The sequence below is a fragment of the Siphateles boraxobius genome, unplaced genomic scaffold (assembly GCF_051911475.1).
Source record: "Siphateles boraxobius isolate OS27281-9 unplaced genomic scaffold, OSU_SipBor_1 92, whole genome shotgun sequence".
Classification (NCBI taxonomy): Eukaryota; Metazoa; Chordata; class Actinopteri; order Cypriniformes; family Leuciscidae; genus Siphateles; species Siphateles boraxobius.
In genome coordinates, this window is record NW_027509222.1 from 1,164,555 (window position 1) to 1,180,405 (window position 15,851).

Genomic DNA, 15,851 nt, shown 5'->3' on the forward strand with positions numbered 1-15,851 from the left:
CAATGTTTTGTTTTTTATTGTGTGTAGACACAAATTAAAAACAGACCCTTAACAGTCTCAAATTATATATTACTCTAATCTGTATAACCATAAATGATTGAGTATAATAAGTTGTTTCCGCTGTTTTAATGAGAGAAAATCATTTGGTATAGGGGTGCACTGGAATTTCGGCCGCCGAAAATGTTCGGCCGAAAATAGCATTATCGGTTTCGGGCCGAAATAAAAAAAACAGCCGAAAACGTAAACCGAAAATCAATGTCACCCGCCCCTCCAATCCGTGCGCAAGCGCTTAGGTTTCACTCAAGGTCAAGCTGTCATCACGCGTCTGCCTATCAAAGATAGGGATGTCTCCCGCATATTGATAGCGGCTCCCTGATGCCCGCAGATTAGTTCAAATCTCCCGGAAGAGCGAGCGAGCAAGAGCTCGTGCTCCAAACCGTGTAGCGCGCGCACGCCAGACGGGGAGAGAGAGAGCGAGAGACCTTGTGTGTGTGTGTGTGTGTGCTAGTGTGCTAGTGTGCTAGTGTGTCACATGAAGCGCCTGTAAGACCCCCAGTCCAATTTTCTGTGTGTATAGCATCTACATTAAAATTTGCGTAGCGCTGCACAACTGTGTTTCCTAAGGCTACATAGGCTTACATGTTGTTTACAGTTTGAGTTTGGATTAAGTTCTAGTGCTGTTTTTGCACTGTTGTTTTGCACAGATATTTAAAATGTAAGTAAAGAATTGTTTGCATGCAGCAGGAGAATAGAGGCCCACTGCCATTCTGTGATTTTGTGTGCAGTTATTCAGATAATTGTGGAGCTTTTTTGCACAACTGTTAAAAAACGATTTTATTTGATGGAACATAAAACTTGAATAATATTATTTGGTATTATTATTTATATTTATTGTTAAAAATATTTTAGGTTTTGTACTGTATATGTATATATATATATTAGTATAAGTTTTTAAAAGGCCATTTTCGGCTTCAGTTTTGGTTTTCGGCCAAGTGCATCCTAAATTTTCGGTTTCGGCCCAGAATTTTCATTTCGGTGCATCACTAGTTTGGTATTGTGCAGATTTGTGTCGTGACTCGTGGAAGTCTCATACAGTCCAGTGATGAAATATGCGTGTCCTGGAAAGGGAAGCCTCAGATGCCACTTCTTGAAAAAGTGTAGTTTTATCAACTTTGTGCATCCGCCATCGTCACCGCATGTTAATGAACTCTCACGAGCAAAGAAAACTAATCTCTGCACGTTTTATTGTTCATGATTCTATTCATCTGGTACTTTTTTAACAAAAGAGATGCTTTTCAGTTTTGTAGCTGATAGTGATCAAATACCTTTTGTTTTTCTATCAGCCCTAAAAAATTATAGCCTTTCCAAGAGTGCATTCTGTACAGCTCACTGAGGGCGGGGCCTATGTTAATAGGGCGGAGTCTGTCAGCAATAGTGGGTGGGGCCTAATCATATGTGATGTCACAAACACTACAATCTGCAAACAGCTTGTTCTGAGACACTGCTTATGAGTGTGTGGATTTTTACCATAATAGGGTGGTTGTGTACACACACTGCCGACACACATTTATGTTCAAACATTATTAACACACACAAACAAAAAATATCTTTGGTCCCCACCAATGTTCAAGACATGGTTACAGCCTTAAGGTGCGTTCACACAACCAGCGACAGGATCCCATTCATTTCAATGAAGAGCGGGCCATCTCTGGCGACAGTGACCTTTGGCGACTGGATGGGGCGTGTCCAGTGATATGTTCAACTTTACGCAAATGAAGAGCGACTTTGGGAGCGACAACCAATAGGAGTGAAGACAGTGGGGTCACGTGATCCGTCGCTCTTCAGTGCCGAGTCCGACCGAGGCAAGATGAATGAAAAGCTGATTTTAGCACTCAGACACCGTCCTATAATTTATGATATGTCTCCGTGTACATACGGTGGTACTCGCCGTGCTGACTCTGAAGCCCTGTTCACACCGCCAGCGACACGCAGCGACATGATCCCATTCATTTCAATGGAGCGCTGGCGACACCCGGCGACACGAGCGACAGTGACCGTTGGCGACAGAATGTGGGCGTGTCAAGCGACAAGAGACAAGCGACAAAAGTTGAGAATTTTCAACTTTATGCAAATGAGAAGCGATTTTCACGAGCGACAACCAATAGGAAAGAAGCCTTTCAGTGGAGCTCACGTCACCGTCTCGAGTGCAGGCAAGACAGAAGAGTTTGAGGGTGATTTCACAGTTTTGTATGATTTGACTGTAACCACATACATGGATATAATAAAATGATGCATGGAAAAGAAACTATCGACATCTCAGTGAGTTTAATTCATACATTTATAGTTCGAGTGGTGTCATTTTATGATGCAAGTTTAGCACTGCTGCAGTTCATTTTACAGTTTCCCCTGCATTATGTTGACTATTAGGGACAAGAAAATTGATTATTTGCCAAATTCGAATGGCGTTTTAGTAATTTATGACAGTATGAGTGAGTTTAATTTGTTGATTGATCGATCGTTAATCTAGTAAATTAATTTAATCCACTGAACACTGTTGTGGTAATATAAAAACACTCTCCCAACAGCATATACTGTTTCTTTTTAGCCTAATTCCTAGTCAAATTAAAATTATATAGTTGTATATATCACTTGTGATGGTATTTTGTATAGATATGGCCAGACGTGCAGTCTACCAATAACATTAGAGCGACAGCACTACGAACGCGCACAAGCGACTTCACAGTATAGAGCCAAGCGACATACAGCGACAAAGTCGCTGGCGGTGTGAACGGGGCATGAGACTGAAAGCTTTCGTGAACCCATAGACCGGCATTTGCCTGTTTGCTGCATTTAAATAGCCGCGATGGCAAATGTAAACTCACGCTCGATCAGCCCAAGGTCCGGCATCCAACCAGCACGCAAGGTCTCTACATGTTTCTGTCTTTTCTCGTCGCAAAGTACTTTTGATTAAATGCAATACATTATTTTCATATGTATTCTCTCGTTATTTCATCTGACTCCATAAATGAAAAGGTTTTTAATGATATCCGTGCATCATTAAATGTGATCGAATGTTTGACTATTCCGTTAACTCTAATGAAAATAAAGTCAAAGTCAGTAAGAATAATCAAATGTAACAATTTATTATGTCAGGTAAATGTATCATTACAATTTCATAATCAGTTCAAAGATAATCAATACAAAATATCAAATGCTCTGGAATAAAGAGGAGAAATGTTAACCCGACATTAGGAAATACATGAAGCTGAGAGTTTCGGCGATTCTCAGCCTCACGGGCTGATCCGAGTACAGAAAAGGCCCCCGTGCATTTCATTATATTGCCAGAACTCATGTCAAATGAGGCAGAAGTTGATTTACATGGAACCATTTGCTAACAGTGGAAATTTGCATTGAGTTTACACCTTCTGACCATTTGCCTGAAAGACACACCCTTGTGTGTCCAAGATATTTCTAAACTCTTAAGAACTTTATTACCTTTTGGTTTACTTATTTGGGAACGAGACATTTGTACCAGTTTCTTTGTACTGAGACATTTCAAATGATACCAAACATGTATAAAACTGTATGATAATTGTTCACATTAAAACCATATATATTATGGATGAATTTCAGCATGAGGGAAAAGAAGTGGGGAGAATGGGGGGTAAAGGTAAAAGATCTAGATTAGAATGATTCTGGAGTGAGACTTGCGTCTCGAATGGTGCACAAGAGTGAGTTCAAATGGTAATTTACTTTTTTTTCTCACAGTTCTTAAAGTTTTTCCAGTCTTACACAACGAGCACTCACTGTTTCTCGTTCATCTTTAATATAATGCATTTTATGTACTGAGTCCATTTATATTTATGCCTGGTTCAGATTACACGATTTTAGCCCGATTTTGGCACGATCCGTTGGACGTAGGGTGTCGTGGGGATTCGTAAACGACAACGGGTGTCGGGACGCAAGATTCGATCGCATCATCTCGTATAGTGTGTCATAGTGGGCGACAACCTACGTCGCGTCTGCGATGCTTCACGACATCACGACAAAAAGACTAGCATGTTTAATTTTTTTAACGGTCGTCCACGACGGGTTCCGTCACATGTATGAGGTTGACCAATAGGAGCACAGAAGTTTTTCCGTACACAACTTTCAAAAATGGCGAAACGAAAGAGAGACGATGGTGCTACTAGGTGGAGTTATGACATGGAGGAAAGGTTCGTAAGAAAACAATATTTTACCTCAAGTTCTCTTTGGAGGATTGACAGCCCATACTGAGCAATCCAGGAACGTGTCCATTGTCGGGTTTTCTTTCTTTTTTTAAAGTTTTTCTGAACACAGGACAGCCAATACAACACTCACCGCTTCATCCATTGTTTGTTTACGTTCGTTTCCGGAAGTCACTCGCTAGTTTCGCCTTCTCGATGACATCACGCGCGTCTTTAAAGACGGCACGCAATGACTGGTCAGGAAGCAACGTGTAGTCTGACATGTTTCTTGTCCACGACACGACAAGATTTTAGGAGTCAAAATCGCGTAATCTGACACAGTTACTATCGTAACAGACAAAAAAAATTGTGTAATCTGAACCAGGCATTAGACTTTTCCTTCCAAAATGTTTGTTTGTAGCGGCCAGAAAACTGATTTGTTGTGTACAGCATTGGAGTAACATCCGTGAATGTCACTCACAAACATTACTTGACAACTAGTAGTGGGAACGTCCACTGGCAAAACCGCTTGTAGTGTGAATGCACCTTTAGCGCTTATATAAAAACAGATGAATTCATACCGTATCCTTTGGTGAAGATGTCCCTGGCAGACTTGCCCAGGTCCACATATGTTGGAGGAATGGCCATTGTCTGCAATGCAGAGAGAGTGTCAGCTAAGCAGGACAGAAGATGGCAGAGGTCACGGCAAGGTCACACAGGGAGCGGCTCATGAACACATTCAAGTGTTGTTCACTGCAGAGAGATCTCCCAATCTACACGTCATGAGTCTGACAGTCACCTCTGTGGCTCTAATGGGCGGAGCTTGACCTCATTAGGGATAGGGTTATTGATTCAAGCTCCGCCCACTATATTCAGAGAGGAGGGGCTGGACGTCAAGTCCCACCCATTAGCTCTGCAGTGAGCAGCTTGACCAATTCAGTCCAGGTGAGATATTTTACACAGCAAAACCGGCCTAATGTTGGTTGACACATGAATACATCGATCATACACACATTACAATAAAGGCCTATTCCCTTACACACACTATACATGATTCATGCGAATATTTCTCTAAGAATACGCCAGAGAAGGAAAGCAGAAAGAGCATATTCTATGCATGAATCAACACGATATCTACAGATAAAAGCATCAGACTCAATGGCGCAGGTTTTTAGGCCACTATCAGAGTAGATTGAGGATAAACGAGCACAGAATCACTGCTGCCAGACTCTTTCACACAGTAGTAAGTTACAGCAATTAACACTTTAATATTTCCTTTGGTTTGTCAAACCGATCTGCTTGCGCAGCGAGACAATGACAAGTCATGCGTGCTCGTATGCATTTAAATAAAATCATTAAAATGCAATAACATAAACTGGATGAACGCATTTAAACAGCACGTGCACACTTGATAGCGTCCTCGATGCTCATGCACAGACACTGCGAGCGCATTATAAGCAGAAGTTGTGGCATTCCGGCCCTGCTCGCGACATTGATGCGCTTCACCATCCCAATCATCATCCCAGAGTCACTAAAACACTAGAGATACAGGCAATCACATTCGCTCTCAATGACACTCACGACTTTATAATCTACCGCAGTATAAAGGTCTCAGATCCGAACATACCTCTGTAAGGTCGTGAGGAGGACAGGACTCAGCCGAGAGGAGGAGAGACGAGCAGAGAAACGAGAGAAACACGAGTCACGACACACTTACGCAAGAGAGCGTACGCAAACTGCGCCGCGCATGCGCAACAATCATGCGCATCATCAGCGGATTCCTTTTTTCTTTCTTTTTTTCTTTTTTTATCATCAGCGGATTCCACATCACACACCCGGATGACAGACGCGTTAGAGATCCATAATAGAGATAGATCGAGTTTCCTGGTCTGCCAGAAACATGTGTTGATTCTTTGCACAGAATATGACAGAGAATGAATCCAGTTTACAGAATCATTAAGCTACGAAATACCAAATAGTATCTTAGTAAATGCACATTAAACTCATTCTGTGCCATTTTTTGTGTGCTATATTGTCAACTCAAAACAAGTAGACCATTTTCACATTTCCTGTTTTCTCAGAAGCTGAAGTCGTCACAGTTGGGAAAACTTGAGAGAATACACTAAATATATATTTTCACTTCCTAAAGTGTCTAATTAAGAGGGGGAAAAAATATTTCCAACATGCACTCATTCATGGCTTATTTATTATAAGTTTCGTCTTTATTGGGACATATGACTTGATTATGTGAGTTTGTCTTTATTTCTTAGTGTGATAGAAAGGGGGACACTAAGAACTGTGTGAGGCATGGCCGGTAAGGGAGTTAGGATTAATAGTTGTCACAGAAATTAGACCAGGTGAAAGAACTCATTTAAGTGAGATAAACGATCAGAAGAGTAGAAGGTGAACGGGAAGCTGCGTTCCTTGACCGTTTAGGAGCGAGCTGATGATTTTTTTTTTTTTTTTTTTTTTATTATTATTATGCTTGCAAACAATACAGAGATGACAAACATGCTATACAATTTTGAATCAGAATTATAAAAATGACAATACAAAATACAATATGTACAATGTCATCTGAACATACAAACTATCAGTGCATAGCTAAGAAATAAAACTATAGAGGAATGAAGAAGGAAAAAAAATAATCATGAAGGTAAGACATCTTATATATCAATTAGTGTACACAAATTAAAGACATTACAATTTGAAATAGTTTTAATAGCTTTCTTATTTACTGAGGATGAAATAGTGTTAAGGTATATTTTAAATTCTTTCAAAAAAAACAATAAAAATTGGTTTGTTATTGGTGAATTTACATTTATGAATGTAGAATTTACCAATAAAATAAATTAATAACAAAGCAGGCTTTTTTTATTGGGGTCAGACTCAAAGTATCCAAAGATAATGTCTTTAAAGGTTACTGTCAGGATACAGGCTCGGAGACAGAGGTAAGTGAATGAACATAAACTTTATTTCGTCACATACAAGGTGCGTGCTCAAAGGTGAATAGAAGGAGGATACTCTGACGTGTAGACTTTCAGGTGAGCAGGTCCTCTTCAGTGTGCTTTACATCAAACTAACTCAGTTCTGTGATACTTGCTTTCTTTCTTTCAGGTTATCCATAGGCGAACGATATTCAGGAAGGATGCATGGGTTCAGGACCGGGCAGGGACCGTAGCGTGGATCCTGAGGACATCAGAACATGGATAGACAGGTTAGTATACTAAAGGTAAGTATACGTTACATTACTTGCTGCTGAATGACACGGAGAGTTTCTTAGTGACTGGGTTTGGGTCTGTTCCTGTTGGAGGCTTGACAATGACTGAGGTATCCGTGAGAGTTTTATAGAGCTGGGTGATGAGGTAATTGATTGTAACCAGGTGCAGGTGATAATTTAGGGGAAAGTGATTGCAGGTGCGCCAAAGAGGATTCTGGGGTCTGTAGTGCAGAAATAGATGGTGACCCATGACAGTACCCCCCCCTCTCCGAAGGCGCGTCCTCACGCCGTATAACATCCAAAGGGGTGGGAGGGTGGGCGCCCTGGAGGCTGACGAGGGCGTGGTTGCACAGGACAGGAAGCCTCCAGGGCGGAGCTGGCAGCTCATGGGACCAGGGTGGAAACGTCTGCGGGGGTGGCCACGGCGGAGCAGGCTGTGGGCGTGGCCACGGCGGAGCAGGCTGTGGGCGTGACCAAGGCGGAGCTGTCGGACCTTCGGGCTTCCAGGGCGGAGCTGTGGGACCCTCGGGCGTCCAGGGAGGAGCTGTCGGACCCTCGGGCGACCAGGGAGGAGCTGTCGGACCCTCGGGCGACCAGGGAGGAGCTGACCCTTCGGGTGGCCATGGCGGTGAGGACCCTTCGGGTGGCCATGGCGGTGAGGACCCTTCGGGTGGGCGCCCCCCCAAAATTTGAATGGGGAAATTGACAGGAAAGGCGGGATCCGGCAGCAAAGAGGGTCTTGGGCTGGGCAGGATCAGCGGGCTCTGGCGCAGGATCAGCGGGCTCTGGCGCAGGATCAGCGGGCTCTTGCTCGAAGACTGGCTCTGGCTCTTGCTCGAAGACTGGCTCTGGCTCTTGCTCGAAGACTGGCTCTGGCTCTTGCTCGAAGACTGGCTCTGGCTCTTGCTCGAAGACTGGCTCTGGCTCTTGCTCGAAGACTGGCTCTGGCTCTTGCTCGAAGACTGGCTCTGGCTCTTGCTCGAAGACTGGCTCTGGCTCTTGCTCGAAGACTGGCTCTGGCTCTTGCTCGAAGACTGGCTCTGGCTCTTGCTCGAAGACTGGCTCTGGCTCTTGCTCGAAGACTGGCTCTGGCTCTTGCTCGAAGACTGGCTCTGGCTCTTGCTCGAAGACTGGCTCTGGCTCTTGCTCGAAGACTGGCTCTGGCTCTTGCTCGAAGACTGGCTCTGGCTCTTGCTCGAAGACTGGCTCTGGCTCTTGCTCGAAGACTGGCTCTGGCTCTTGCTCGAAGACTGGCTCTGGCTCTTGCTCGAAGACTGGCTCTGGCTCTTGCTCGAAGACTGGCTCTGGCTCTTGCTCGAAGACTGGCTCTGGCTCTTGCTCGAAGACTGGCTCTGGCTCTTGCTCGAAGACTGGCTCTGGCTCTTGCTCGAAGACTGGCTCTGGCTCTTGCTCGAAGACTGGCTCTGGCTCTTGCTCGAAGACTGGCTCTGGCTCTTGCTCGAAGACTGGCTCTGGCTCTTGCTCGAAGACTGGCTCTGGCTCTTGCTCGAAGACTGGCTCTGGCTCTTGCTCGAAGACTGGCTCTGGCTCTTGCTCGAAGACTGGCTCTGGCTCTTGCTCGAAGACTGGCTCTGGCTCTTGCTCGAAGACTGGCTCTGGCTCTTGCTCGAAGACTGGCTCTGGCTCTTGCTCGAAGACTGGCTCTGGCTCTTGCTCGAAGACTGGCTCTGGCTCTTGCTCGAAGACTGGCTCTGGCTCTTGCTCGAAGACTGGCTCTGGCTCTTGCTCGAAGACTGGCTCTGGCTCTTGCTCGAAGACTGGCTCTGGCTCTTGCTCGAAGACTGGCTCTGGCTCTTGCTCGAAGACTGGCTCTGGCTCTTGCTCGAAGACTGGCTCTGGCTCTTGCTCGAAGACTGGCTCTGGCTCTTGCTCGAAGACTGGCTCTGGCTCTTGCTCGAAGACTGGCTCTTCCTGGGACTCAGAACTGGACGGGACCAGCACATCATGGGACTCGGAACTGGACGGGGCCAGCACATCATGGGACTCGGAACTGGACGGGGCCAGCACATCATGGGACTCGGAACTGGACGGGGCCAGCACATCATGGGACTCGGAACTGGACGGGGCCAGCACATCATGGGACTCGGAACTGGACGCGGCCAGCACATCATGGGACTCGGAACTGGACGGGGCCAGCACATCATGGGACTCGGAACTGGACGGGGCCAGCACATCATGGGACTCGGAACTGGACGCGGCCAGCACATCATGGGACTCGGAACTGGACGGGGCCAGCACATCATGGGACTCGGAACTGGACGGGGCCAGCACATCATGGGACTCGGAACTGGACGGGGCCAGCACATCATGGGACTCGGAACTGGACGCGGCCAGCACATCATGGGACTCGGAACTGGACGGGGCCAGCACATCATGGGACTCGGAACTGGACGGGGCCAGCACATCATGGGACTCGGAACTGGACGCGGCCAGCACATCATGGGACTCGGAACTGGACGGGGCCAGCACATCATGGGACTCGGAACTGGACGGGGCCAGCACATCATGGGACTCGGAACTGGACGCGGCCAGCACATCATGGGACTCGGAACTGGACGGGGCCAGCACATCATGGGACTCGGAACTGGACGGGGCCAGCACATCATGGGACTCGGAACTGGACGGGGCCAGCACATCATGGGACTCGGAACTGGACGGGGCCAGCACATCATGGGACTCGGAACTGGACGGGGCCAGCACATCATGGGACTCGGAACTGGACGGGGCCAGCACATCATGGGACTCGGAACTGGACGCGGCCAGCACATCATGGGACTCGGAACTGGACGGGGCCAGCACATCATGGGACTCGGAACTGGACGGGGCCAGCACATCATGAGGCTCGGAACTGGACGGGGCCAGCACATCATGGGACTCGGAACTGGACGCGGCCAGCACATCATGGGACTCGGAACTGGACGGGGCCAGCACATCATGGGACTCGGAACTGGACGGGGCCAGCACATCATGGGACTCGGAACTGGACGCGGCCAGCACATCATGGGACTCGGAACTGGACGGGGCCAGCACATCATGGGACTCGGAACTGGACGGGGCCAGCACATCATGAGGCTCGGAACTGGACGGGGCCAGCACATCATGGGACTCGGAACTGGACGCGGCCAGCACATCATGGGACTCGGAACTGGACGGGGCCAGCACATCATGGGACTCGGAACTGGACGGGGCCAGCACATCATGGGACTCGGAACTGGACGGGGCCAGCACATCATGGGACTCGGAACTGGACGGGGCCAGCACATCATGGGACTCGGAACTGGACGCGGCCAGCACATCATGGGACTCGGAACTGGACGGGGCCAGCACATCATGGGACTCGGAACTGGACGGGGCCAGCACATCATGAGGCTCGGAACTGGACGGGGCCAGCACATCATGGGACTCGGAACTGGACAGGACCAGCACTTCATTGGACCCGGAACTGGACGGGACCAGCACTTCATGGGACCCGGAACTGGACGGGGTCAGCAGCGAAGGAAACTCTGGGCTGGAGGAGGAGGTAAGACCTGGGACTGAGGACCGGAGAAAGGAAGCTGATTTTAGTGCTGATGGCACGGATTTGAGCGCTGGATCCGCCATTTTTGCCCCCAGGTCCCTACTATTAGAAACCAGCTTCCTGGCTCGGGGCCACACGGGAGTCTCAGGCTGAACAGCGGGGAAGCGAGGAACCCTTGGGGCTGGCTCTGGCGGGTCGGCGACTGAACTCCGGATGATGACGGGCGGCGTGGTGAATAGAGAGTGAGCTGGGTTGATGGTTGCCGAGACGTGACGTGCAGACTTGAGAAGACTGACGTGGATTTCGGGCTGAATGTCTCCCACGGAGAGTGAGGAACCACACACCCACAGCGTACGGTCAATGAATTTGACCAAAGGGAGGTGGAGATCTCCCAACAGCAGCATCTGGGCGAGAGTATCGTCCAGCCCACTCCAGAACTCACATGTGAGAGTTTCCTCATTCCAATTGAGGTCCTGAAAAAGATGGAGAAATCCCTGCGTAGTCTTCTAGAGACCGGCCGTCTTGTGGAACACAGAGTTCGTGATTCATCTTATGTCGGTTGGGTCAAGCCTTCTGTCAGGATACAGGCTCGGAGACAGAGGTAAGTGAATGAACATAAACTTTATTTCATCACATACAAGGTGGTGCTCAAAGGTGAATAGAAGGAGGATACTCTGACGTGTAGACTTTCAGGTGAGCAGGTCCTCTTCAGTGTGCTTTACATCAAACTAACTCAGTTCTGTGATACTTGCTTTCTTTCTTTCAGGTTATCCATAGGCGAACGATATTCAGGAAGGATACATGGGTTCAGGACCGGGCAGGGACCGTAGCGTGGATCCTGAGGACATCAGAACATGGATAGACAGGTTAGTATACTAAAGGTAAGTATACGTTACATTACTTGCTGCTGAATGACACGGAGAGTTTCTTAGTGACTGGGTTTGAGTCTGTTCCTGTTGGAGGCTTGACAATGACTGAGGTATCCGTGAGAGTTTTATAGAGCTGGGTGATGAGGTAATTGATTGTAACCAGGTGCGGGTGATATTTTAGGGGAAAGTGATTGCAGGTGCGCCAAAGAGGATTCTGGGGACTGTAGTGCAGAAATAGATGGTGACCCATGACAGTTACTGTTATATCTTGCAGGATATTATCTTTAATAAATAGTTCAATATTTTTCCATAGTTGTTCAGTATAGAAACATGACCAAAATAAATGATAAACAGTTTCTGTGTGAACTTGGCAAAATGAGCATCTTGTGTCAATATTACTTTTATATTTAATCATAAAATATCTAACAGGGTAGAATTTATTTATTATTTTAAAGGACACTTCTTTTACTTTATTAGTTAGAAAATATTTCTGTTGTAAGGACCAAATCTTTTTCCAATTTAAATTTTTAAATAAATTACTCCAATAAGAGATTGCAGGAGAAACAGGAGTTTCAGTTGGCTCAGGAAAAGTAGCAATTATAGTAGGAGAGTGAAAGCAGTTTTTTAAGACAGTACAGATTCCTGTTGGTATAGCTCCCATAACTATGGCAAACTCTTTGAGGGTAACTGGCATATTGTATTCAGAAAGAAATTCAGTGTAAGACATTAAAAAACCTTGGTTGTTAAATAGCTGACAAACTAAAAGTAAGCCGTTACTAAACCATTTATCAAAAAATAAAGATCTATTTTTGTATAAAATATTTTGATTATTCCAAATAAAGAATGTATGGGGGGTGAAATTGTGTTTATATATTAAAGCCCATGCCAAAAGTACCTGTTGGTGGAAATTTGAAAGTATGATGGGAATTTTAGATATGTTATAATTACACATTAATACAAATCTTATACCCCCAATATTTGAAAAAGCTTGTTGTGGGAAGATATTCCAGAAGGAGTTTTGATTTTTCAAATACCGATGAAGCCAATTTATTTTAAAAGTATAATTTAAAGAGCTAAAATCAATCAAATTTAAACCACCTTTGTTATAATTGTTTAGAATAACCGATTTATTCATATAGTGGTTTTTATTTTTCCAGACAAAATCTGTCAGATCTCTATCAATCAATTTACATGTGGACTTATCAACATAAAGAGATTGGGCCGCATAAGAGAGACGGGAAAGCCCCTCGGCCCTTAGTGAGCAAAATCCTTCCTTTAATAGATAGATCCCTTTGAAGCCAGCAATTAAGTTTTTTCTTTGTTTTTGCAATAATCGGATTAAAATTTGTTGCACACCTATTTTTAACTTTAGTTATTTCTATGCCAAGATATTTTACAGTGCTTTTAACAGCTATGCCACATATTGAAGAAACATTACAAATTTTGATGGGCAACAATTCACATTTATCATTATTCAGACTTAGACCAGACGCTTTAGAGAATAATTGAAGAATATTTAAGGCTACAGGGATTTGAGAGGAGTCTTCTAAAAACAACGCTGTGTCATTGGCTAATTGACTTATGATTAATTTTTTAGTTCCTACAGTGACGCCTTTTAGGTTGCTCCTTGTAATATGCAAATTAAGAAATTGTACCGCAATTAAAAATAAATAAGGAGACACTGGACAACCCTGTCGAACACTACGATTAAGGAAAAATCTGGGAGAGGTGCCGTTTTTTAGTTTAATAGAACTATTTCCATTTACATACAACATTTTAACCATATTACAAAAAAACCCACCAAATCCTATTTTTTTAAGAGCTTGAAATAAAAAAACGTGTTCTAACGTATCAAAAGCTTTGTAATAATCTAAGAAAAAAATGAAGCTGTCATTATTAATTATATCAGAATAATCTAAAATATCTAATATTAATCTTATATTGTTAGATATGTGTCTATTTTGCATAAAGCCAGACTGCGCTTCATCAATAATAGAATGTAATATTGCTTTTAATCTTTTGGCTAATACTAAAACAATTATTTTATAATCATTGTTTAGTAACGTTATAGGACGCCAATTATCTATTAAATTAATATTTTTATTTGGTTTGGGAATTAAAGTGATCAGCCCTTGGCATAAAGTAGGAGGGAGAGACGACTTGTTTATGCTTTCGTTAAAGACATTTAATAAGAAAGGAGCTATATTTTCACTGAATGTGATATAATTCTGACGTTAGTCCATCTGTACCATGTGACTTGTTTGTTTTTAAAGATTTAATTGCTTCATCAATTTTTTTTAAAGTAATGGGAGAATCACAGAAGACTTGATCAGCATTACCTAATTGATTAATGGAAAATAACGAATCAAAAAAATTATGAACATGTTGCTTGCTAAATTTAGATGTGTATAAGTCATTATAGAATTTGGCACAAAAATTAACAATGACTTTTTGGTCTTAACAAAGAAATCCATCAATCATAAGCTTTTCAATCTGTTTTTTTTTCCATTTGTTGTCTTTCCAATCTAAAGAAATAAGAAGAATTTTGCTCACCTTCCTCAATCCATCTTTTCCGTGATCTAACAAATGCCCCCTCAGCTTTTTGTTTATAAACTTCATCCAACGCATTTTGATGATGAGCAAGCTCAACTTTTTCACCATCAGATAGAACCATTTTAGATAGAAGATTTGAAATTTTACAAATTATAATACTCTCATCATTTTTTTTCATTTTAGCCAATTTGCTACCAAAATAACGTATTTATTTGCCAATTTCATATTTCACTAATTCCCAATTACTGCAAAAATTGTTTTCCTTATTTGCTATTTCCCAATAACTAGTGATTATACATTTAATTCTATATTTTACTTCTTTATATTTAAGCAATGAATTGTTCAGTTTCCAAAAGGAGGTACATCTTTGCAAGTTAGCAGTATCTAGAGGAATGAATATGGATATGCATTTGTGATCAGAGAGAGGCGATGGAGTAATATCAGAGGATACATTATTTACATCAGAGATAAGCCACATATCGATATGAGGCTGGTTTGAAAGAGAATTGTTGCTCCATGTAAATTGTTTTTGAAAAGGATGAGTTTCTCTCCAACTGTCGAGTAAAGAAAATCTCTGCATAAACCTCTTTAGGTACAGACTCGAGTTAGCTGATGATTATTGCAGTGCATAACGCAAGCTGCTAAGGCAAGGTATGACTGCTTTTGTGGTTTTGTTTACTGTTTTCTAAGCGTAATGTTCCTTGTTTCAGCATTTTGATGCTTCAGGAGCGGGGCTGATGACTAATACAGGCTATCAGTGGAGACCACGAGCTATTAAAACCAGGTTTTAGCCGAGTCGATATTAATCGTTTTTGTTTTAGATAACGTGTGCATTTTTATTGTAGGACTGGCACCGATTGTTATCGGTTTTATTTAGAGTTTTGTTTTCTACTGTTTTTATTTTATATGGTGTTTTAATGAGTTTTTGAACTCTCTGGAAATGGTGTTTTAAGTGTGCTTGTTTGTGACATTTGTTGGAAGAAGCCTAATGACATAGCATGGTGTTCATGAGAATGAAGGATTGCTGAGTTGTTTGTTTAAAGGTGTTTGTGTTTGTTCTTGTAATGTATTGACTGACTATTGCAATAGTGAGGTTCCTTTAAGACGCTGAAAGTCTGGGGAGGGCGTTCCTGTTTTGGGGTGAATATGTGTTTTTGGCCAGTGTTTTCTGGGATTGGCCAAGCTAGATGTTTTTTCTTGCCTTGAGTTCAGTAAAGGTTCACAAAGTTACGAACGTCGTCTCATGTTATTCAAGTATAGCCTACTACAGTTATTTTTAGGTTTTCCCAGCGGCTGCACTCGAGGGGCAGTGGGCGCACGTGTGGTGTTTACTTTTAGTGGATGCAGTGGTTTGGTGTGAGGGTTTCACATATATGGTAAATGCTGAGGCGAATTAAGTATTTGTTTGGAGTATGATTCATTTCTTTACTCCACTTGTACCTCAGTGTACTGCCTGGGTTGTT

At 43.9% G+C, this 15,851-nt stretch overlaps 1 protein-coding gene across 1 annotated transcript in view; it reads right to left on the bottom strand.

The window, feature by feature from the left end:
* The window catches only part of vdac1 (voltage-dependent anion channel 1), a 29,525-nt gene extending 23,559 nt beyond the window's left edge, over positions 1-5,966 (bottom strand). Inside the window, exons 1-2 of the mRNA XM_077224849.1 lie at positions 5,836-5,966; positions 4,790-4,859 (exon numbers count right to left, since the gene is read on the bottom strand). Of these exons, the coding sequence (XP_077080964.1) occupies positions 4,790-4,856 (67 nt within the window). The 5' untranslated portion in view covers positions 4,857-4,859; positions 5,836-5,966. The remainder of the gene's footprint in view (positions 1-4,789; positions 4,860-5,835) is intronic.
* Between the last annotated feature and the right edge of the window lie 9,885 nt (positions 5,967-15,851).